Source organism: Drosophila pseudoobscura, chromosome 2 (assembly GCF_009870125.1).
Source record: "Drosophila pseudoobscura strain MV-25-SWS-2005 chromosome 2, UCI_Dpse_MV25, whole genome shotgun sequence".
NCBI classification, from domain to species: domain Eukaryota; kingdom Metazoa; phylum Arthropoda; class Insecta; order Diptera; family Drosophilidae; genus Drosophila; species Drosophila pseudoobscura.
The window spans coordinates 7,240,539-7,261,438 of record NC_046679.1 but is presented as its reverse complement, the minus strand read 5'-3'; the positions used below and the strand labels follow the sequence as shown (position 1 = coordinate 7,261,438).

Sequence of the window (20,900 nt, the reverse complement as noted above, 5' to 3'; positions counted from 1 at the left end):
CGCATGTTGCTATACTCATGTTGCCAACAAACCGGTTTCAGTGCTAGCTATTCTTGGGTATGCACTTTGCAATACCCTTTTTTATCTAATATTTTTCTGTATTTATACCATAACGAATCCCAAGGCATACTCTCTGTCTTTCACATATTAATTTCATCTATAATATGAAATACATAGTTCTTTGAGATTCAAAACTTGTATACCATATTCCCGCATTTGTTCATCTGATACATGATTGTCTCACCTACTGGCTGAGAGAATAAACTTCTCATAAATTCTTTAGTATCTCAATTTTCAAGAGTATTAAAAATGTTGCCCAATTCTGGCTGCATGTTGCTGATCCATTCACAGTCTCCTTCAAACTGTACGACAGGGTATGTTGGGCCAAAAAGGTACACCTTCATTTTCATTCAATTTTTCATCGGTATTTCTCAAATATATCGCATTCAAAAAAATACCAAAATATTGCTCTAAGCCGCTTTCAGGGCGCCACATTTAAATATGTGAATGAATTTAAATTGTGCATTTGTAAACAGTTTAAATTTATTTATAGGAAGTTTCGAACTTCTTCCGATGCTTCTGCTCCGATAACCTTATGAAGCCTTCTTCTGAGCGCCCACCGGCAGTCCTTGGCCCGCAGCACCTGCACCCCATTCCAAGTTTACAGTTGCGTCGAGCGGAAGCTACAATCACGGCCTACAAAATATTGCCAGATGATAAAAGGATATTTAAAGAATTTAGAATTTACCTTTCCAACTGGGGATTATCTATTAAATATTCAGTGGTACCTCGACAATTTGATACGAACGTTTGTTTCACACTCGTAGATGATCTCATGAAGTGTCAACGTACCAAGACTGGATTGTGCCGAAGATAGGATATCTCTATAATTATAGTTCATTAGAGTTTAATAAGTGTTTAAAGTAATTAAAGCAATTTAACTCTACCATGCATAAATGAACACAGCATAAAATAACACGTTCGTGCCATTCAAATGTTATTGTGCCCTCAAGAGCAGGAACAATGCGTTGCCAGCTGATGATCTGTGCGCTTCTCGGATTATTCCTAACATTCCCCATTAAAATTAACGTAAATATATGGATAATACTAGTCAAGTGGACAATAGTGAACCAAGTTTTCAGGATGCCGTCGTCTTCAAGTTTACAAACTTCGTCTGCGAGAGTTACAACCAATCCTGGTTCGTGTTCCACAACTATCGTCTGAAGGCCGTCAGTCGAAACAAAGTGCTCCTCAATATGAATGCTACGATACTACATCCGGCCAACAATATTTCAGTTCATGGCAGAATTTTCAAAAAGGCAAACGGCTACAAGCCCTGGCTTTTCGATATTTACTTTGATGTCTGTCAGTACTTGAGAAAACGGAATCAACCTTTTATTAATATAGTGTATGGGCTCTTCAAAGATTTTAGTAACTTAAACCACTCATGCCCCTACGTGGTAAGATTATACGTCTATGTCGAACCACTTGTACATCTGAAATTTATATTTCAGGGTCCACAGATTATCAAGGACTTTTATCTAAGACCTGAGCTACTGCGTCTTCCCTTTCCAACAGGGGATTATTTAGTGGCGATTCAGTGGTACTTCGATAAGAAACCACTGGCTGATACGAACGTTAGTTTTACATTCGTGGAGGATTTAATGAATAGTAATTAGTGGGAATGACCTGAATATAGATTCAGTGGATTCCTGAAAACAACAGTAGCAAATGTATTGTACCGATCAATCAAATATATGTATGGGCTAATCCGTGATATTTGACTGATCGTTGTATGAAACGAAAGGGAAATAGCAACGGAAATGGAAAAGGGGAAACGGTTAGGATGCAGCGTAAACCATTGGGATGTGGTCCACGCTGATCGTCTGTGTTCTTTTCGGATTGTTCCTAGCATCAAACTTCAGCTACAACCTCTATATTTGAGATTGTATAAAAAGTATTCTCTATAATACATACAATTTTCTCCGGAAGTAATTTGAGCAAACTGAGTTTTGAATAATTTTCAACATTTATTGCTTTCATTCATGCGGCAAAATATATATTTTGTTATTGAGCTCCTACAGAGAGCGTGCTGTGAGAGCGAAGAGCCCAGTATATCAAGTGTGTGAAAGGGGAAGGATGACAACCCTGGTCATTCTGACAGCTAGTCTGAATTGAAGAGAAGAACGACACACATGTGATTTAGAAGAAGAAGATGTGCAGAAGATCGGATATCTTTATAACTATAGGTTATTAGTGTTCAATCAGCGTTTAGAGTAATTTAAGCAATTTAACTCTACCATGCATAAATAAACACACCATAAAATAACACGTTCGTGTCATTCAAATGTTATTGTGCCCTCAAGAGCAGGAACAATGCGTTGCCAGCTGATGATCTGTGCGGTTCTCGGATTATTCCTAACATTCCCCATCAAAATTAACGTAAATATATGGATAATACTAGTCAAGTGGACAATAGTGAACCAAGTTTTCAGGATGCCGTCGTCTTTAAATTTACAAACATCGTCGGCGAGAGTTACAACCAATCCTGGTTCGTGTACCACAACTATCGTCTGAAGGCCGTCAGTCGAAACAAAGTGCTCCTCAATATTAATGGGACGATACTACATCCGGTCAACGATGCATCAATTCATGGCAGAATTTTCAAAAAGGCAAACGGCTATAAGCCTTGGCTCTTCGATATTTACATTGATGCCTGTCAGTACTTGAGAAAACGGAATCAACCTGTTGCTAATATAGTCTATGGGCTCTTCAAACAGTTTAGTAACATAAACCACTCATGCCCCTACGTGGTAAGATTATACGGGTATGTCTAACCACTTGTACATCTGAAATTTATATTGCAGGGTCCACAGATTATCAAGGACTTTTATCTAAGACCTGAGCTACTGCGTATTCCCATGCCAACAGGGGATTATTTATTGGCGCTTCAGTGGTACTTCGATAAGAAGCTACAGTTTGACACGAATGTTAGTTTTACATTCGTGGAGGATCTAATGAAGAGCAAATAGTGGGAATCACTGTTAGACGTTCCCTGAAAATCAACAGATACATAGAACAGTAGAAAATGTGTTGTACCGATTAATTAAATATATGTGTGGTCTAATGTTAGGATGCAACGGAAACCTTTGGGATGCGGTCCACGCTGATCGTCTGTGTTCTTTTCGGATTGTTCCTAGCATCAATCTTCAGTTACAACCTCTATATTTGAGATTGGAACTATTACGGCGCGATAAAAAGTATTCTCTCCGGAAGTAATTTGAGCAAACTGAGTTTTGAATAATTTTTAACATTTATTGCTTTCATTCATGCGGCAAAATATATAATTTGTTATTGAGCTCCTACAGAGAGCGTGCTGTGAGAGCGAAGAGAATGCTCTCGGCCGAGTATGTCAAGTGTGTAAAAGGGGAAGGATGGCAACCCTGACCTTCTTGATCAGCATCAAGAGGTGAGTCGATATACCTTTCTGTCTGTCAATCTTCTAAGACGCAAAGCGGAAGCGTGAACCATAGCCGACACACGGGGATTTCTGCTTTAGTAGCCATCGAAAATGTCCCTACGCGAATGGAATGTTCAGGGCGGTAGATTCAGTCCACCTCCAGATATGCAAGTAGACCTCCCTCTTCTTTGTCTCTCAACCATTTGAACCCAGAAAGGCAATATGCTCCTATGCATACATGAGCTAGACAATAGATAATTTAAGACCATTTGGATGAGAGATATCAGATAAAAGGATTGAAATGTCTTAAGAGCTATTGACGGTATCCACAGAATGACAACTCGCACAGCCCCACCATCTCCAGCGAGGGCTACTTCAGCCAATTTTCGTCCTTGATACTGACGACGGCATTGACCTGGATAGAGGGTCTTGATGTACCGTTGTTGGAGCAGAGTCAATACTCTTCACTCCAACGCTTCCAAGAGATCTGCTGGGCACAGGTGACTCGTTGCCAACGATCAAGTCAATTGGAGTTAAGACCCGTAACGTCAGACTCAGGAAACTCCATCAGCGGACGACCAATTACAAAATTTCCTGGAGTAAAGTCGCCAAGATCTTCAGGGTTTCCTGAAATTCAGATAAGGGAACGAGCATCGAAAACTTTCCACTTTTCCTTTCCACCACAACTGTCGCCATCCGGCCTACAATATATAGCCAGATCTTCAGAAGAAAAAATGGATATACTTATGTAAGCCTTGGATGAATGAGTATTTTGGAAAGCCAAATCGACCCTTTGTTTATTTAGCCTATGGGTTATTTAAAGAATTTAGAAACTTTAACCTTTCGTGTTCGTATCTGGTAAGATAGCCGAGTACTTTCCATTTCAGTTCACTTTTGTAAGAATTTCTAGCTGAGCCCTTTCCAACTGGCGATTATCTATTGAAGATTCAGTGGTGGCTCGATAAAAAGCCACAAAAGCGAAATTAAAGCAAGCCACAACTGTGCAGGAGATCGGATATCTTTATAACTACAGTTTATTAGTGTTCAATCAGCGTTTAGAGTAATTAAACTCTATCATGCGTAAATGGACGAAGCATAAAACAACACGTTCGTGTCATTCAAATGTTATTGTGCCCTCAAGAGCAGGAACAATGCGTTGCCAGCTGACTATCTGTGCGCTTCTCGGATTATTCCTATCATTCCACATTAATATAAACGTAAATATATGGATAATACTAGTAAAGTGGACAATAGTGAACCAAGTTTTCAGGATGCCGTCGTCTTCAAGTTTACAAACTTCGTCTGCGAGAGTTACAACCAATCCTGGTTCGTGTTCCACAACTATCGTCTGAAGGCCGTCAGTCGAAACAAAGTGCTCCTCAATGTTAATGGGACGATACTACATCCGGTCAAAAATGCATCAATTCGTGGCAGAATTTTTAAAAAGGCAAACGGCTATAAGCCTTGGCTCTTCGATATTTACTTTGATGCCTGTCAGTATTTTCTAAAGCGGAATCAACCTGTTGTTAATATAGTTTATAGGCTCTTCAAAGAGTTCACTAGCCTGAACCACTCTTGTCCCTACGTGGTAAGGTTATACGGGTATGTCTAACCACTTGTACATCTGAAATTTATATTGCAGGGTCCACAGTTTGTCAAGGACCTTTATCTAAGACATGAGCTACTGGGTATTCCCCTGCCAACAGGGGATTATTTATTGGCGATTCAGTGGTACTTCGATAAGAAGCACCAGTTTGATACGAATGTTAGTTTTACATTCGTGGAGGATCTAATGAAGAGAAATTAGTGGGAATCACCTGAATATAGATTCAGTGGATTCCTGAAGATCCCTGAAAACAACAGTAGAAAATGTATTGTACCGATTAATCAAATATATGTATGGGCTAATCCGTGTTTTTCGACTGATCTTTGTATGACACGAAATGTTACCAAATGTTTAACGAAAGGGAAATAGCAACGGAAATTGGGGTCTAGTTTCGGTAAAATAAAATCTGTTTAGCCAAGAACCATTGGGATTACACTCCACGCTGAACATCTGGCATCAAACTTAAATCCAAACGCAAACAAGTCTTTCATTATTAGTCAAAATTATTGTATAGCTATTATATTGAAATATTCTCCGGAAGTAATTTAAACAAACTTCATAATAATTTGGATAATTATCAGTATTTATTGACTCATTCATGCAGCAAAATATATATTTCGATATTCGGTACTCAAAGAGTATAGAGGTATCTCAGATTCGTATTGATGGACATACATATATTCTTGATCAGCATCAATAGGCGAGTCGATATAGCCTTTCTGTCTGCTTTCTGTGCAGGCCAAAGAACATGTAACCGGCGGAAAACAAAAATTTGATTTGAAATGACTTTAATTCGATTTTAAAGAGTTTTAAAAATCCTGCTCTAGGCTGTTGTCAGCCGACAATCCTCAGAGAAAAAGATTGCCGCCTGGCCAGGCAGTTCCAAGGTGGACGATTTAACGGCTACATTCGGATATTCGCTTTTGCGGTCTATTTGCTATTTGCGATCGAGCGGGGGAATTCGAGAGAATTTCGTTACTTTCCACCGTGTAATATTTCTGTAGCCTCCACACTGAATCTCCGAGATATGTACGCTCATCGAGACGGAAGGACGGATTTATTTCATTAAAATATTATTTTCCAATATTTTTGGATTGTTATCAATGTCTGCCTCTGGGAAACTTTCGGCTGTGATTAAGCAAAAGAATCTGCCCGTTTTATTCCCGGAAGTAGTAAGTTTGGCACGTATATGTGCTTTGTGGTTTGGCCAGAAACTAGTATCCGTGAATTCCTCCTTGCCACAGTAAGCTGCCGTAACCAGCAGCGCCGCGTCACCGTAGTCTCTCTCGACTACGAATCTATTTTTGCGGCATCCTGGCTGTTAAGTAATTTTTGGAAATTATTATTAAATAGTGGATGCTAGGCACACTTACATCTCCGGGGATATCAATTATACATCTTATTCTCAACGTGTCATTAGTCAATTTGGTTACAGCTCGCAATGTGCAGCTGGTGCCGGGCGGATATTTTTTGGGAAACCTGAGGGACTCGAAAGCGAACCCTCTTCCAACCTCAACCTCCGCTTCCACGTCACAGCTCCTTTTACCACTGGCCATCAGGATGGGGAGCATCAAGCAGCTCAATATTCCGAATATGATGTTCATAATCTCAGAGCTTGTTATTAAATGTTTAAGCCAGCCGAGGCCTTCACCAAATATAAAGGAATCGAGACAATCGAGAATATAACTTCAAATGCAGCTCCCAACCAGCTGTTGAACCAAAAATCTAAAATAAGTATGCGGAAAACAAGCTACAATCGTGGAGTACGGGAGCAACAATCTTATACGTGAATATGCTTCCTTGTCTCCTGAAGTCTTTTTTAAATCTTAAGAAAATGTTATAATTGCTTTCTGTACAGTCACACGGGCATATAACAGGCCGCAAAACAAGTTCAATTCCATTTGAAATGACTTTTATTTGTGTAATTTGCTTTAGCATGTTCATTTACATTTCGAATAGGCGCTTTCTCGCTTGAGGGAGTGACACTTAATGGTGTCCCTGTTTCTCGGCCTCGATCTGCTCCTTGGACTTGTAGCCGACCTGCTCCTCGGGGGTGTGGGGCCAGAAGGTTGGTCTGTTGATGGGGTCCAGGGCGCTGTCGGGGAATGCATCACGGTAGTCCTCCATGGTCATCTGGTCGTATGGCAGCAGCGACTTCAGATGGGCGATCTCCTTCTGGTAGTTCTGGATGCGCTGCTCCGAGACCTTCTTGTAAGAAGCAATCTCCGACTGCGACTCCTTGATCTGGGCGTCCACCTGGGGGGAAACAGTGTCCTTGGGATAGGGCACGGTCAGAGCATCGTACTGCTTCTGGAAGCCATCGACCAGGCCGGCCACAGGCACCAGCTTCTTGTAGTAGGCCCAATCAATCTTTGGTGGGCACTCGGGATTGGCCATCACGGCGCGCACATAGATGTCCGACTTGGTCTTGAAGGCGCCGAAGCTGGTCTTCTGGTTGGCGGGCACACGCTCGGCCAGAGCAGACCAGTTTATCGAGGATTGGGTGATGCGGCGAGCGGCCATTCTGTAGCACAAATACTGAAAAAACCAACAAAAACACAAAACTGATGAGGTTAGGTTCTCAAAGTGGAAATGAAAAAGAAATGCCAAGACGAGATTCCATAAATATATCTATTTCCTGTGGATTGTGATGTTAGAGTCCCATCTTCTGCATTATATATTATGCTGTTTCCATTCCACTGAAAATTATGCGTGCAAAAATTATGTAATTTTGCTGCAGCAGCCACCCTCCAAATTGTGAAGGTGGGAAAAGTGTGCATTCTTTTGGGTTCCTTCACAATTGGCTAGCCATTTAGTTTAGTTATGTCTTGTTGCACATTACTTCAGTGGTTTTAGATAGTTATTTCCAACGTACTTAAATTACGGAGAATTAAGAATTTCTATGCCTCTGCACCAACACTTACACTTTTGAGCAGTGTGACTAACCCTCAGAAATATAGCAAAATATACCGTCTCATTTAAAAAATATACCGTAAATATACTGACGAATTCAAGTTCCATTTTACATAATCCTCGTTTTTGATATTCCGTGGAATGTTACCAGCTATATAAAACATTTGGCCATGCCCACATAGTTTTATACGATTAATGAATCTATTTTATACTTGTTTGATTTATTTTAAACACTTGCTTTTATTGCATTTTGCGTAAAAAAAGGTCTTAGCAAAAATGGTCAAACAAAAAAAAAACAGTCGCAATGTTGCTGGTATTTGAAGACGTGATGCGTGTATAGGCCTTTGTATACCCTATTTCGTTCATTTTATATGAACATAAAACGTAATTTATAAAGACCTTTTCTCAAAATGATATTCTTTAGACATATTCAAGTACATTATTTGTATCTTGTGTATATTTATCTTGACCCTGATACCTACGGAGCCTTGCATGACAAACATTTTCTCAACTCTATAACATCCTTTTCCCTAGGGTATGAAAATTAGTGGCCATGGATCCTATAGATGGTCTCACAGCGCTGGTTCCCAGATTGCGGTCACACTATCAGCTGTTATGAAAAACATAACTTGCATGTGGATTTTAATTTGAACTTCTATTGTTTTTACTCGTGGTAATATCAATAAGAATGCTGTTAAAACAGTTGCCCCAAGCTGTGAAACAGCTGCGCTGCATTTCCTCAGCCACGACAGCGGTTACCAGGCTGCATCGTTCCGTCTACTGCCGCCTGTATCCTACAGTGGTGGTCCAGCCGGACGGATCCACCATTAATATCCGCTATCACGAGCCACGCAAAATCATCAAGGTAGGTGAAAAATCATGACCTAAATAACATTAATTGGATTCCTCTGCTCGTTTAGTTGCCTTTGGATTTGACCACTTTGTCGGACGCCGAGCGAAAGTCCCGCCTGGAGGCGCGTAAGCCGCGCAAGAAGGTCAGGATTATGGAGGAGGTGGACGACAACTTCAATGCCAAAAAGTACATGAAGTATATCAAGAAAAAGTAGCCTTTCTGCTTAAATGTTACAACTATAGATAATAAAACTTATTAATTGTGTTACATAAGTCTGGCAGCTCACATTGCGTTGCCACATCCGAAATTAAAGGTCACAAAAGACTTGTTCCATTATTTGAATGTGAGATGTTTTCTAACGGCTATAACATGTGATGACTAACGGCCAAAGTGGACAATACTGAACCATGGATGGATATGTAAGCCTTGGATAAGAAACAATAACTTTGATGCCTGTCAGTATTTTGGAAAGCCAAATCGACCCTTTGTTTACTTACCCTAGGGGTTATTTAAAAAATTTAGAAACTTTAACCTTTCGTGTTCGTATCTGGTAAGATAGCCGAGTACTTTCCATTTCAGTTCACTTTTGTAAGAATTTCTAGCTGAGTTCCCTTTCCAACTGGCGATTATCTATTGAAGATTCAGTGGTGGCTCGATAAAAAGCCACAAAGGCGAAATTAAAGCAAGACTGGATTGTGCAGGAGATCGGATATCTCTATAATTATAGTCTATTAGTGTTCAATCAGCGTTTAGAGTAATTAAACTCTATCATGCGTAAATGGACGAAGCATAAAACAACACGTTCGTGTCATTCAAATGTTATTGTGCCCTCAAGAGCAGGAACAATGCGTTGCCAGCTGATGATCTGTGCGGTTCTCGGATTATTCCTAACTTTCCACATCAAAATTAACGTAAATATATGGATAATACTAGTCAAGTGGACAATAGTGAACCAAGTTTTCAGGATGCCGTCGTCTTCAAGTTTACAAACTTCGTCTGCGAGAGTTACAACCAATCCTGGTTCGTGTTCCACAACTATCGTCTGAAGGCCGTCAGTCGAAACAAAGTGCTCCTCAATATGAATGGTACGATACTGCATCCGGCCAACAATATTTCAGTTCATAGCAGAATTTTCAAAAAGGCAAACGGCTACAAGCCCTGGCTTTTCGATATTTACTTTGATGTCTGTCAGTACTTGAGAAAACGGAATCAACCTTTTGTTAATATAGTGTATGGGCTCTTCAAAGATTTTAGTAACATAAACCACTCATGCCCCTACGTGGTAAGATTATACGTCTATGTCGAACCACTTGTACATCTGAAATTTATATTGCAGGGTCCACAGATTGTTAAGGACTTTTATCTAAGACCTGAGCTACTGCGTCTTCCCTTTCCAACAGGGGATTATTTAGTGGCGATTCAGTGGTACTTCGATAAGAAGCTACAGTTTGATACGAATGTTAGTTTCACATTCGTAGAAGATCTAATGAAGAGAAAATAGTGGGAATCGCCGTCAGACGTTCCCTGAAAACCAACAAATACATAGAACAGTAGAAAATGTGTTGTACCGACTAATTAAATATATGTGTGGTCTAATGTTAGGATGCAACGTAAACCTTTCGGATGCGGTCCACGCTGATCGTCTGTGCTCTTTTCGGATTATTCCTAGCATCAAACTTCAGCTACAACCTCTATATTTGAGATTGGAACTATTACGGCGCGATAAAAAGTATTTTCTCCATAATACATACAATATTCTCCGGAAGTAATTTAAGCCAACTGAGTTATGGCATTTATTCATGCGGCAAAATATATATTTTGATATAGGGTACTCGAATAGTATAGTGGTATATCAGTTTCGTATAGATATCCACACATATGTATATATATGGACGTTGACATGCAATGACTGCATCTTACTAAACGGTTCATGCAAGGAATAATTCGATCTACAAAGTGGAAGGAACAACGGTATAAAAATTCTAGTAAGTCTAATAGGAATCGTTAATCGCTGTCTCTGTCACCCCTGATCAAGTTGTGCATAAAAATCACACCAAGCATTTTTCTACGGTTAACTAAGGATGGGAGGTTTACTAATAGCAGTCTACTAGAACAAGATAGGAGTCTCACACCCGCATCCCAGTTAAGGCCCCGCAGAGCAAAGAGTAAAAAGCTTTTCTGTACTGATTCTATACGGTCGTGGTGTACTTTGTACTGAGAGAACCATACACAGGAGCCGAATTTTAAAATCGCACAAACTAGCGAGATATAGAGAGTCTTTGTCGTCAAGTCCTTTGAACACCTCTTTATAAACCCAAGCACGCCCATGGTCTTATTTACCATGGTAGAAATGTTTTCAGCAAACTTTAGCTTGCCGTCTAATAGAACACCAAGATCATCCACCAGGGTAATTCTCTCAAGAGAACCACCACATAGGGTATATGGAGCCGACAAGGGGCTAGATTGAAAATTAAAAGATCAAGAGGTTGGGCGGAAAGCCCAAGCAAGGGTCCACACAGTGCCTCGGCGCAGTACCTGAGTACACAACCTGTAACCCCGTCTGGACCCGGTGAAAGCACCGGCTTAACTAGTCGAAGATCATGAAGTAAAGAACATTCATTTAACAAGGGACTGAAAATGCCGTTCGACCTCGGTAAACCGTATGGGTACGGATGACCAGAGTAGCTTTCCTCAGAATAGGTCGTCTGGAAAAATTGGTCAAAAAGATCGGCAATCGGCTGATCATTAAATGCCGACGTGTTAAGAAATGATAGCGAGGATGTTTAGGGTCCTGAGAAAAACGTATCCTGCATTGAGATAGGTACTTTTTATAGCATCGAGCATTAAGAACTGAAAAGTTTGACCCAGCTGTTACATAGCGCGAGTGAGAAGTAGGAGAACTAACTTCTTGAAATTTTTTATAAAGTTTGATTTTAAGTTTTTTATACGGGATAATTCTTTGGTAAACCAAGGGGGCTTTCCAGATCCAGAGCTTTCCAGGACAAAAAAGCGGGGCCTAAGAACTAAAAAAATTTTAAATGGAACACGAGAGGGTCTGGTGTATTCTCCTCATCTATGCTATTGCGCTCCTGCAGAAAGCGTGGTGTGAGAGCGAAGAGCCCAATATATCAAATGTGTAAAAGGGGAAGGATGGCAACCCTGGCCATTCTGACAGCTAGTCTGAATTGAAGAGAAGAACGACACACATGTGATTTAGAAGAAGAAGATGTGCAGAAGATCGGATATCTTTATAACTATAGGTTATTAGTGTTCAATCAGCGTTTAGAGTAATTTAAGCAATTTAACTCTACCATGCATAAGTGAACACAGCATAAAATAACACGTTCGTGTCATTCAAATGTTATTGTGCCCTCAAGAGCAGGAACAATGCGTTGCCAGCTAATGATCTGTGCGGTTCTCGGATTATTCCTAACATTCCACATCAAAATTAACGTAAATACATGGATAATACTAGTAAAGTGGACAATATTGAACCAAGTTTTCAGGATGCCGTCGTCTTCAAGTTTACAAACTACGTCTGCGAGAGTTACAACCAATCCTGGTTCGTGTTCCACAACTATCGTCTGAAAGCCGTCAGTCGAAACAAAGTGCTCCTCAATATGAATGGTACGATACTGCATCCGGCCAACAATATTTCAATTCATGGCAGAATTTTCAAAAAGGCAAACGGCTACAAGCCCTGGCTTTTCGATTTTTTCTTTGATGCCTGTCAGTACTTGAGAAAACGGAATCAACCTGTTTTTAATATAATCTATGGGCTCTTCAATCAGTTTAGTAACATAAACCACTCATGCCCCTACGTGGTAAGATTATACGTCTATGTATAACCACTTGTACATCTGAAATTTATATTGCAGGGTCCACAGATTGTCAAGGACTTTTATCTAAGACCTGAGCTACTGCGTCTTCCCTTTCCAACAGGGGATTATTTATTGGCGCTTCAGTGGTACTTCGATAAGAAGCTACAGTTTGATACGAATGTTAGTTTTACATTCGTGGAGGATCTAATGAAGAGCAAATAGTGGGAATCACCTGAATAAAGATTCAGTGGATTCCTGAAAACAACAGTAGAAAATGTATTTTACCGATTAATCAAATATATGTATGGGCTAATCCGTGATATTTGACTGATCGTTGTATGAAACGAAAGGGAAATAGCAACGGAAATTGAAAAGGGGAAACGGTTAGGATGCAGCGTAAACCATTGGGATGTGGTCCACGCTGATCGTCCGTGTTCTTTTTGGATTGTTCCTAGCATCAAACTTCAGCTACAACCTCTATATTTGAGATTGTATAAAAAGTATTCTCTATAATACATACAATTTTCTCCGGAAGTAATTTGAGCAAACTGAGTTTTGAATAATTTTCAACATTTATTGCTTTCATTCATGCGGCAAAATATATATTTTGTTATTGAGCTCCTACAGAGAGCGTGCTGTGAGAGCGAAGATTTCAGTATGTCAAGTGTGTAAAAGGGGAAGGATGGCAACCCTGGTCATTCTGACAGCTAGTCAAAATTGAAGAGAAGAACGACACACATGTGATTTAGAAGAAGAAGATGTGCAGAAGATCGGATATCTTTATAACTACAGTTTATTAGTGTTCAATCAGCGTTTAGAGTAATTTAAGCAATTTAACTCTACCATGCATAAGTGAACACAGCATAAAATAACACGTTCGTGTCATTCAAATGTTATTGTGCCCTCAAGAGCAGGAACAATGCGTTGCCAGCTGATGATCTGTGCGGTTCTCGGATTATTCCTAACATTCCACATCAAAATTAACGTAAATATATGGATAATACTAGTAAAGTGGACAATATTGAACCAAGTTTTCAGGATGCCGTCGTCTTCAAGTTTACAAACTACGTCTGCGAGAGTTATAACCAATCTTGGTATGTGTTCCACAACTATCGTCTGAAAGCAGTCAGTCGAAACAAAGTGCTCCTCAATATGAATGGTACGATACTACATCCGGTCAACAATGCATCAGTTCATGTCAGAATTTTCAAAAGGGCCAATGGCTATAAGCCTTGGGTCGTCGATAATTACTTTGATGTCTGTCAGTATTTGAGAAAGCGGAATCATCCTATTGCTAATATAATCTATGGGCTCTTCAAAGATTTTAGTAACTTAAACCACTCATGCCCCTACGTGGTAAGATTATACGTCTATGTCTAACCACTTGTACATCTGAAATTTATTTTGCAGGGTCCAACGATTGTCAAGGACTTTTATCTAAGACCTGAGCTACTGCGTCTTCCCTTTCCAACAGGGGATTATTTGTTGGCGCTTCAGTGGTACTTCGATAAGAAACCACTGGCTGATACGAACGTTAGTTTTACATTTGTGGAGGATTTAATGAAGAGAAATTAGTGGGAATCAACTAAATACAGATTCAGTAGAATCCTGAAGATCCATGAAAACAACAGTAGAAAATGTATTGTACCGATTTATCAAATATATGTATGGGCTAATCCGTGATGTTTGACTGAACGCTGTATGAAACGAAAGGGAAATAGCAACCAATAGTCTAGTTTCGGTAAAATAAAATCTGTTTAGCCGAGAACCATTTGTTATTTTTGAGATATAATTATCAGCAATTCGACGCTAAATTCGAATTTGTATTACCAGCAGCTGTTATTGCCCTTGGAGTGGCAAACGAAATCAACTGTTGGCTGAAGGACAGTTGGCATTTGCAGATCCGGCGGAGTTACCGTTTTACGCTTAGGAGACTAATTCAGCAGTTGCAAACGGGATAATTGAGACTGTAGGACTAAGAGCCGATTCTATTGGATTTTGAAGCCAACGGTCAGCTCCTTAAAGCCCTACCGCGTCAGAATCAAAAATGTGACCATGTCCCTTCCAAACACACAGAATGCTTTACAACTGTGATGCAAGCCAATACCCGAACGCGCAGCGCATTTCGCGTGCACTACGCTATCATGTAGAAAAATGATTAATCAATCGGATCAAATGATGTGTTCAGGGCTGAGGTCCTAGCTAGCTAATAGCATTCAACCGAATATCATAAGTTGTTCACTGTTTAAATTAGAGGGGGCTCAAGCGGGCTAAGTTCGATTTTTCATAGGTATATTCATGGTATATTTTTCAAGTGAGACGGTATATACTTTTGAGGAATATTTTGTCCATCAATCCTCGGTCACACTGCTCAAGAGTTCGGTCACACTGATTTCGGGGACAAACAAATTCGGACGTGTGTGCGCGTCGTGCAAGTTTTATTTTTATAATTTATGTACGCGATTTTTACGCGAGTGCAACAAACATGTCCTTTCCGCTAGCCTAAATATTGATGTATAGCCAGCTGTAGTGCAGTGAAAGGTAATACCCTTAAAGTGTCGGTGGAATGTTGAACGGCAGCATCGTCGCGTCTAATCAAAACAAAAAATACCCAAGCGAATGCAGCAGCATAGCGCCGAGCCCCAGTCCACTGCTGTAAACAAGACCGAGCCACAACAAAGTTGTTGGTGAAATTTTATTTTTAAACAAAACTTGAGATCTGTTTTGTTGGTGACAAGATTTTTTGGTATTTAGTTATTAGTGCATCTTCGGTTCTCTGTGTGCGTGTCGGTGTGGAAATAACTGCAATTGAAGTCACATACACACCTAATTGGATTATAGCAGCACATCGGCAATAAGAACAACGAAAGCATCTGCAGCAGCAGCAGCAGCATAAAAACCATCAATACTGGTAAATTATAAACTACAAATTTAGGTAAATATCAGCTTCTCTGATATTTCCCCTCCCACTCTGTCTGCTCTGTCCCGAAATTCTGTTGTACAACAATTTTCTATGCGTGCGCTTGTGTGGGTTGTCTGCGCTCTTTCTCTGCGTCTCCACTGCTCTGCTGCTGCTGCGCTCGTTACAGCAGCGGAAGCAGCAGACTGCGTCTAGAGATGGGGGCCTGGCCTGCGACCCTACGACAGTGGCTCCCAAAAATGCACCCATTTCGAAAAATAAGGTTTAAATTGAAGTACGGCCATTAGATTGCACTAAAATAGACAAACAGACACAGCAAATGTATCAAAGAAAACCATCTAAATCGATTAGTAAATAAAATACATGAATGGTTTTCATGAATGGGATTTTGATTCGCTAAGAATGACCCAATTTTAGTTTTAATTATTTGCAGAGCAGCTGTTTAGTCTGTCGAACAGCCAAAAAGTAAACACAGCGAACAATTGGCTTCAAGAAAATAAGCAATAAACAAAGCGAAACGATATAAACCAAGGTCCTGCTCGAAGGGCATAAAGTCTCTCAAATATTCCCATCTTGTTAAATTTTCTTCCGGCTGTATTGTGGTTTCGCTGTAATCCACAAAACGTATCAAAGGTGTTGCATTTGAAACCTGTTGTGGCCCCATCGATACAGGCATGTGTCAACTCGTGATGCATTCCATCTTGCACATCTCTAACCCTCTGCCCTCTGCCCTGCCGGGGCTCCGGATGGGGAGGGTTTGGGATTGTCTTCCTTCCTCTTTCTGTGTGCGTGTGTGCGTGCGATCGGAATGTTTAATGAGGAAGGTTGGCAGGGCTGTGCGCAACATAAATATTTGTATGTATGAAGCGGAAATGTAAAAATAACACAAACACATTTGCAAGCAGCACACCACACACAACACACACACACACTCTCCAATGATGAAGATGTTTTCCTAGGTTGGTGTTTTCCAATGCCATTCGCGCTACCGTTTTGCTGCTTCTCTCTCTCTCTCTGTCTCTCGCTCTCCCGCTCTCTGTTTGATTCAGCGGAAAGACTGTTTTTCCACGTAAAATGCAAATGCTGCGACAGATGTTTCGCTCGTTATAGTGGATCCACGGATCCATGGATCCATTCCCGATTCTCTCCCTATATTCCATCTTTCCATCATCCACTTGGGTTTCCCGTTGCCCGACTGCAGCTGCCTGCCTGCCTGATTGGGATTGTGCCGGTTTGGTGGTTGTTGCTGCCGCTTGTTGTTGTCTTTTTGTCCGTCCGGTGGTGTGACCAACTGCATTTTTGTGGCTGTTGGCCACAGAGGGGGAGAGCAATGGTGCAGGCTGCACAGAAGAGGGGTGAATGGCTAAGGTTGAGGGCTTTTTTTGTGTGTGGTGTTTATAAAATTAACAGCAATCACCCTCTGCTCTCCAGCCGGCTGTAAATGCAACCTAAGCTAATTTGTTTTCATTTGTGTTGTACGTAAAAGAATTAACCAGAAGGAACAACAAAAAATAGACACACTCACCCGCAAATGCGCCATTTGTTCTCATTTCTCTATTTTCTCTTTGTTCGTGTTTGCTTTTTTTTTATTTTTGTTGCACCTTCTTTGGCGCCTTCTGCCTGTCCAACTGCATTCATCAAGTGTTTTGTTTTGTTCGATCTTCGTTTGGGACATGGGACTTGCACTTGAAGCTCAAAATAAACCGCAATTTATTTCTTCAGGCATACCCTGGGCATTCGTCGAGTGCAAGGGGTATGACAAGGAAAAGGTTGTGCTTTTGGTATATACCACTTAAAGGAGTATTAAAAGGCAGTCTAAGCCTTACTTTTCCTTGTTTTAAGCTGCTGGAAATCTACTTTGAAGATGGTTAAGGCACAAATCCAAAAAATAAATATTTGGATTGGATAAATATAGAATAACAGCGAAAATGCAGCAACTAGGCACGAACTTGTCTTCTTTTTATTACAAAAAACCCTTTTTTTATAGTTTTTTGTATCTCTTTTTACTAATGGGCACTCCCCTAGTCGCTAGGCTTTACTAAATTTATTTCAAATGTTCCTTCTTCTTTGGTTTGCGCCTTTGATTGTTTAAAGTTCATTTAGGCTAGGCAATTGTTTTATTTTATTTTAGTTTAGTTTAGCGACTATTTTCAGCAAGGTTTAGAGACCGCAAAGCAATGGGCGATGGGCGGTGGGCGATAGGCGGCACGTGAGAGTGAAATCTTTAGCCGATTAGTCAATGCCCAAATGGCGCAGTAATCGATGGAATGTAGAGGGTTCTTTACACCGAAAGAAAGTGAAACTTTTGTGTTCCATTCCATGGCATAAATATACATACATTTGTTTCTTTGCCTTCCTTGGAATGCAGCCTCCTCAATCACATTTCCATAGACCCAGGGCCCAGATCGGAATGAGTTGGTAATTTTTGTGCTGCCGCTGCTGCTCTTCGTGGGCGTCTCCGTATCGCATTGTATCTTACAGATAGGCGTACAAGAATTTATGACATGAATTTCATTTGGCTTTTGGTTTGTCTTTTCTTTTCTTTTCTTTTTTGTTACGTTCCGAGAGTGTGCCATGTCCCATTTTCTTGCTTCTTTCTTTCGTTATTTCTTTGTGTGTTTTGTTCTTTGATAATTTTACTTTACTTTGCTTTTGTTTCTGCCCCAAAGAGACTCTTCATCTCTCTCTCTCTACGCTTTGTTTATAGAAATTTGTAACGTCTCGAGATCATGAAGTGGGGCCAACTTTCCTTTTCATTAACGTTTTTTTGTGTTCTTCTTCCGTGATTTCCTGAACTCATCTGGATTCTACTCTTCTGCCCTGAAGAAATCGGAAATATCATAACAAAGATTTATGTGCATTTAATGGATGCGTGGAATGTACTCGCCAGCCAAGGGGCACGCGTAGGCGACGCAGCAGCAGCAGCAGCAGCGGTTTATTGCCTTGCGGCTTGTGGCAGTTAACGGTTTGGATTTGGGGACCATCATGGGGGAAAGGTGTTCTCTTTAATAGACTGAAAATTAACAGCTGTTTGGCGTAGAAACATGTCGATTAGATGATGGATCTAGCTGTGGTAAAATCTCTCTAAAAATCAAAGAAAAAGTGATCGAAAAGCCTGCGCAGAGAAAATACTCTCTGGAGTATTATTTTAGTATTTCGAGTATTATTTATACTCTAGCGGAGTATTTTCTGTATTTTTAATAATTTTAAAGGGCATTCCAGAATCGTTTTTGGGTTAAGTTTTTATTTGAAATAATTTCAAAGGGCATTCCAGATTCGGTTTTGGGTTGAGTTTTTATTTGAAATCATTTCAAAGGGCATTCCAGATTCGGTTTTGGGTTGAGTTTTTATTTGAAATAATTTCAAAGGGCATTCCCTAGTCGCTTTGGGTTGCTTATTATTTCATTTTTGATAGTTTTTGAGATTGCATCAACCGTTATATGTATTTTCCATCTTCGAATGGGACTGGACTGGGCCTGACCTTTGCTTTTGATATACATATTCCTATTTAAAGCCCACAAATATTTGGATGCTTTACATTTTGTGGTTTTCCACACGCCACACACGAAAGAAACATTTTTTTGTGGCTGGAACGTGATGTGAAAATTTATGCAAGCCACAAAAAAAAACTTATAGTCGCGGCAGCCGAAAAACGATTTAATAGATTCACCCAAAAATGCCACCCAAAAAAAAAAAAAGACAGGCCTTGACTTAGTTTTCGGGGCGTGCTAAACGGATTTTTGTGGGCCAACATGGAACCAATTTCTTTCTTGATTTTTGTGTTTGATGGATTTTCCAGGCTGAAGATTGTGGATTTTCAAGCCTAAATATTGATGGATTTTCTGGCCTGAAGATTGTGGATTTTCTAGCCTAATATTTGATAGATTTTCTACCCTAAAGTTTGATGGATTTTCAAGCCTAATTTTTGGTGGATTTTCTGGCCTAAAGATTGCTGGATTTCTAGCCTAATATTTGCTGGATTTCTAGCCTAAAGATTGTGGATTTTCTGGCCTAAAGATTGTGGATTTTCTGGCCTAAAGTTTGATGAATTTTCTGGCCTAAAGATTGTGGATTTTCAAGCCTAATATTTGCTGGATTTTCTGGCTTAAAGATTGTGGATTTTCTAGCCTAATATTTGCTGGATTTTCTGGCCTAAAGATTGTGGATATTCTGAACTAATATTTGATAGATTTTCGAGCCTAATTTTTGCTGGATTTCTAGCCTAAAGATTGTGGATTTTCTGGCCTAATGTTTGATAGATTTTCGAGCCTAAAGATTGCTGTATTTCTAGCCTAAAGATTGCTAGATTTTCGAGCCCAAAATTGTCTGGTTTTCCACGAAAAATCTCTTCGACTTCACCAGAAAGAAGTCTGTGCCTTGGCAGGACCTACGGCTATCCAGAGAGTGGCTGCAGCCGTCTCTAAAAAGATATCTAGTGGGGTCCATGGCGCATATCTAGATACTTTTGTAGCTGCAACTCTAACGATCCTTGGGTAATCGTGTGGCAGGCGCAACTCTTACGCTGGTCATGCCTCTTAATGAAGTGTAGCACGTTTTATCCCCCCCCCCCCCTTTGGAGCTTTCGTTGTCGCCGATTGGCAGCGGTTAGCCGCAATTGACCCTAATTATGGGGACTGTTGCTGCCGGCTTTTGGGGCTCTTTATTTTTTTTTGCGAAATTTGTCCAAAAAGACGAAGAAAAAGCACCAAAAAAAAGAGGAATTTGGTGGGGAAAAGTGGGGGAAAAAAATGTGCTTAGTAATTTGTATTTTATTTCAGTTTGTAGATCTGTCTTAGCCCCTCTACCCCCTCTCTTTCTTTCTGCCCTCTCTATCCTCTCTCTCTCTCGTTTCCCCTCTCTCTTTTTGCCCCTCCAAAAGTGAGAGTCTGTCGAACCGTTAGGAATCCGTAGCTGTATCATTATCATTATATCGTTAGAAATTTTGTTGTAATTATTTTGTTATAGTTTATGGCCCACTATTTGGCTAGGGGCACCCACCACCCCCCTCCCCCCTTCCCCTTTCGACACACGTACGATCCTTTAGGCCACTTTTTCTATATCTTATCGCTGGAACCCAGATAAGGAATGGCAAATCGAAACAAAAAAAATTCCAACCTTTTTCAGAGCTAAATAAATTGGTTATATCATCCATTTCAAGCCATCGGAGAGAGAGAGGGAGAGGGGGAGAGGGGTTTCTGGTAGGTGGGAGAATTGATGGATCGCTGGATCGTTGGGGGAAAGCTTCTTCTGGGGGGCCCCTCGTTGCTGATTTTCAAGCTCGAGGCCAAGGTTGCTGCAGTAGTCGTGATTATCTACTTATTTGCCCC

The 20,900-nt window shown here is 40.4% G+C and overlaps 10 protein-coding genes across 16 annotated transcripts in view; 8 read left to right on the top strand and 2 right to left on the bottom strand.

The window, feature by feature from the left end:
- The first annotated feature begins 563 nt into the window (after positions 1–563).
- LOC6896993 (uncharacterized) lies at positions 564–1,772 on the top strand. Its single transcript, XM_033385907.1, has 2 exons — positions 564–1,460; positions 1,515–1,772. The coding sequence occupies exons 1-2, from the start codon at positions 1,098–1,100 to the stop codon at positions 1,677–1,679; spliced, it is 528 nt and encodes a 175-aa protein (XP_033241798.1). The 5' UTR covers positions 564–1,097; the 3' UTR covers positions 1,680–1,772.
- A 202-nt stretch (positions 1,773–1,974) lies between these two features.
- Positions 1,975–3,302, top strand: LOC6896992 (uncharacterized). Its single transcript, XM_002137142.3, has 3 exons — positions 1,975–2,442; positions 2,496–2,813; positions 2,868–3,302. Exons 1-3 carry the CDS (start codon positions 2,377–2,379, stop codon positions 3,030–3,032), a joined length of 549 nt encoding a protein of 182 aa, XP_002137178.3. The 5' UTR covers positions 1,975–2,376; the 3' UTR covers positions 3,033–3,302.
- Positions 3,303–4,685: 1,383 nt separating this feature from the next.
- On the top strand, positions 4,686–5,267 carry LOC6899372 (uncharacterized). The gene is made up of 2 exons (XM_033377225.1): positions 4,686–5,048; positions 5,103–5,267. Exons 1-2 carry the CDS (start codon positions 4,686–4,688, stop codon positions 5,265–5,267), a joined length of 528 nt encoding a protein of 175 aa, XP_033233116.1.
- A 346-nt stretch (positions 5,268–5,613) lies between these two features.
- On the bottom strand, positions 5,614–6,882 carry LOC26533520 (uncharacterized). The gene is made up of 2 exons (XM_015179462.2): positions 6,440–6,882; positions 5,614–6,384 (listed from the first exon to the last, which is right to left on the bottom strand). The coding sequence occupies exons 1-2, from the start codon at positions 6,668–6,670 to the stop codon at positions 6,124–6,126; spliced, it is 492 nt and encodes a 163-aa protein (XP_015034948.2). The 5' UTR covers positions 6,671–6,882; the 3' UTR covers positions 5,614–6,123.
- A 74-nt stretch (positions 6,883–6,956) lies between these two features.
- ATPsynD (ATP synthase, subunit D) lies at positions 6,957–8,076 on the bottom strand. Of its 2 annotated transcripts, none has more exons than XM_033385851.1 (2): positions 7,991–8,076; positions 6,957–7,604 (listed from the first exon to the last, which is right to left on the bottom strand). In XM_033385851.1, the coding sequence occupies exon 2, from the start codon at positions 7,587–7,589 to the stop codon at positions 7,053–7,055; it is 537 nt and encodes a 178-aa protein (XP_033241742.1). In that variant the 5' UTR covers positions 7,590–7,604; positions 7,991–8,076; the 3' UTR covers positions 6,957–7,052. The 2 variants fall into 2 exon arrangements, with proteins under 2 accessions (XP_033241742.1, XP_002136158.2); XM_002136122.3 differs by having other exon boundaries at positions 7,942–8,038.
- A 477-nt stretch (positions 8,077–8,553) lies between these two features.
- On the top strand, positions 8,554–9,139 carry mRpL55 (mitochondrial ribosomal protein L55). The gene is made up of 2 exons (XM_002136123.3): positions 8,554–8,844; positions 8,900–9,139. The coding sequence occupies exons 1-2, from the start codon at positions 8,668–8,670 to the stop codon at positions 9,044–9,046; spliced, it is 324 nt and encodes a 107-aa protein (XP_002136159.1). The 5' UTR covers positions 8,554–8,667; the 3' UTR covers positions 9,047–9,139.
- Positions 9,140–9,407: 268 nt separating this feature from the next.
- LOC117183249 (uncharacterized) lies at positions 9,408–10,352 on the top strand. 2 transcript variants are annotated; one of them, XM_033376492.1, is made up of 2 exons: positions 9,409–9,743; positions 9,797–10,352. In XM_033376492.1, the coding sequence occupies exons 1-2, from the start codon at positions 9,603–9,605 to the stop codon at positions 10,331–10,333; spliced, it is 678 nt and encodes a 225-aa protein (XP_033232383.1). In that variant the 5' UTR covers positions 9,409–9,602; the 3' UTR covers positions 10,334–10,352. The 2 variants fall into 2 exon arrangements, with proteins under 2 accessions (XP_033232384.1, XP_033232383.1); XM_033376493.1 differs by having other exon boundaries at positions 9,408–10,352.
- Positions 10,353–12,015: 1,663 nt separating this feature from the next.
- LOC117183671 (uncharacterized) lies at positions 12,016–13,525 on the top strand. Its single transcript, XM_033378362.1, has 3 exons — positions 12,016–12,285; positions 12,339–12,656; positions 12,711–13,525. The coding sequence occupies exons 1-3, from the start codon at positions 12,220–12,222 to the stop codon at positions 12,873–12,875; spliced, it is 549 nt and encodes a 182-aa protein (XP_033234253.1). The 5' UTR covers positions 12,016–12,219; the 3' UTR covers positions 12,876–13,525.
- LOC6898266 (uncharacterized) lies at positions 13,306–14,402 on the top strand. 2 transcript variants are annotated; one of them, XM_033378360.1, is made up of 3 exons: positions 13,306–13,638; positions 13,692–14,009; positions 14,082–14,402. In XM_033378360.1, exons 1-3 carry the CDS (start codon positions 13,573–13,575, stop codon positions 14,226–14,228), a joined length of 531 nt encoding a protein of 176 aa, XP_033234251.1. In that variant the 5' UTR covers positions 13,306–13,572; the 3' UTR covers positions 14,229–14,402. The 2 variants fall into 2 exon arrangements, with proteins under 2 accessions (XP_033234251.1, XP_002138332.3); XM_002138296.3 differs by having other exon boundaries at positions 13,328–13,638; positions 14,064–14,398.
- A 599-nt stretch (positions 14,403–15,001) lies between these two features.
- Positions 15,002–20,900, top strand: part of cdi (center divider) — a 57,043-nt gene continuing 51,144 nt past the window's right edge. For 2 of the 4 annotated variants that reach the window (XM_015183194.2, XM_001358140.4), the window contains exon 1: positions 15,002–15,564. The gene's annotated coding sequence lies outside the window, so the exon portion shown is untranslated. Of the gene's footprint in view, positions 15,589–20,900 lie in introns of all 4 variants that reach the window. The other 2 variants (XM_033378357.1, XM_033378356.1) reach the window with 2 other exon arrangements.

What these genes read in the sequence shown, in the direction of transcription:
- LOC6896993 (XM_033385907.1), top strand. Translation starts at nt 1,098, where the DNA reads ATGGATAATACTAGTCAAGTGGACAATAGTGAACCAAGTTTTCAGGAT. An exon ending in ACCACTCATGCCCCTACGTG is followed by an intron (nt 1,461 to 1,514) that starts GTAAGATTATAC and finishes TTTATATTTCAG; the next exon opens with GGTCCACAGATTATCAAGGA.
- LOC6896992 (XM_002137142.3), top strand. Translation starts at nt 2,377, where the DNA reads ATGCGTTGCCAGCTGATGATCTGTGCGGTTCTCGGATTATTCCTAACA. An exon ending in CATTCCCCATCAAAATTAAC is followed by an intron (nt 2,443 to 2,495) that starts GTAAATATATGG and finishes CCAAGTTTTCAG; the next exon opens with GATGCCGTCGTCTTTAAATT. An exon ending in ACCACTCATGCCCCTACGTG is followed by an intron (nt 2,814 to 2,867) that starts GTAAGATTATAC and finishes TTTATATTGCAG; the next exon opens with GGTCCACAGATTATCAAGGA.
- LOC6899372 (XM_033377225.1), top strand. Translation starts at nt 4,686, where the DNA reads ATGGATAATACTAGTAAAGTGGACAATAGTGAACCAAGTTTTCAGGAT. An exon ending in ACCACTCTTGTCCCTACGTG is followed by an intron (nt 5,049 to 5,102) that starts GTAAGGTTATAC and finishes TTTATATTGCAG; the next exon opens with GGTCCACAGTTTGTCAAGGA.
- LOC26533520 (XM_015179462.2), bottom strand. Translation starts at nt 6,670, where the DNA reads ATGAACATCATATTCGGAATATTGAGCTGCTTGATGCTCCCCATCCTG. An exon ending in TAATTGATATCCCCGGAGAT is followed by an intron (nt 6,385 to 6,439) that starts GTAAGTGTGCCT and finishes ATTACTTAACAG; the next exon opens with CCAGGATGCCGCAAAAATAG.
- ATPsynD (XM_033385851.1), bottom strand. Translation starts at nt 7,589, where the DNA reads ATGGCCGCTCGCCGCATCACCCAATCCTCGATAAACTGGTCTGCTCTG.
- mRpL55 (XM_002136123.3), top strand. Translation starts at nt 8,668, where the DNA reads ATGCTGTTAAAACAGTTGCCCCAAGCTGTGAAACAGCTGCGCTGCATT. An exon ending in AGCCACGCAAAATCATCAAG is followed by an intron (nt 8,845 to 8,899) that starts GTAGGTGAAAAA and finishes CTGCTCGTTTAG; the next exon opens with TTGCCTTTGGATTTGACCAC.
- LOC117183249 (XM_033376492.1), top strand. Translation starts at nt 9,603, where the DNA reads ATGCGTAAATGGACGAAGCATAAAACAACACGTTCGTGTCATTCAAAT. An exon ending in CTTTCCACATCAAAATTAAC is followed by an intron (nt 9,744 to 9,796) that starts GTAAATATATGG and finishes CCAAGTTTTCAG; the next exon opens with GATGCCGTCGTCTTCAAGTT.
- LOC117183671 (XM_033378362.1), top strand. Translation starts at nt 12,220, where the DNA reads ATGCGTTGCCAGCTAATGATCTGTGCGGTTCTCGGATTATTCCTAACA. An exon ending in CATTCCACATCAAAATTAAC is followed by an intron (nt 12,286 to 12,338) that starts GTAAATACATGG and finishes CCAAGTTTTCAG; the next exon opens with GATGCCGTCGTCTTCAAGTT. An exon ending in ACCACTCATGCCCCTACGTG is followed by an intron (nt 12,657 to 12,710) that starts GTAAGATTATAC and finishes TTTATATTGCAG; the next exon opens with GGTCCACAGATTGTCAAGGA.
- LOC6898266 (XM_002138296.3), top strand. Translation starts at nt 13,573, where the DNA reads ATGCGTTGCCAGCTGATGATCTGTGCGGTTCTCGGATTATTCCTAACA. An exon ending in CATTCCACATCAAAATTAAC is followed by an intron (nt 13,639 to 13,691) that starts GTAAATATATGG and finishes CCAAGTTTTCAG; the next exon opens with GATGCCGTCGTCTTCAAGTT. An exon ending in ACCACTCATGCCCCTACGTG is followed by an intron (nt 14,010 to 14,063) that starts GTAAGATTATAC and finishes TTTATTTTGCAG; the next exon opens with GGTCCAACGATTGTCAAGGA.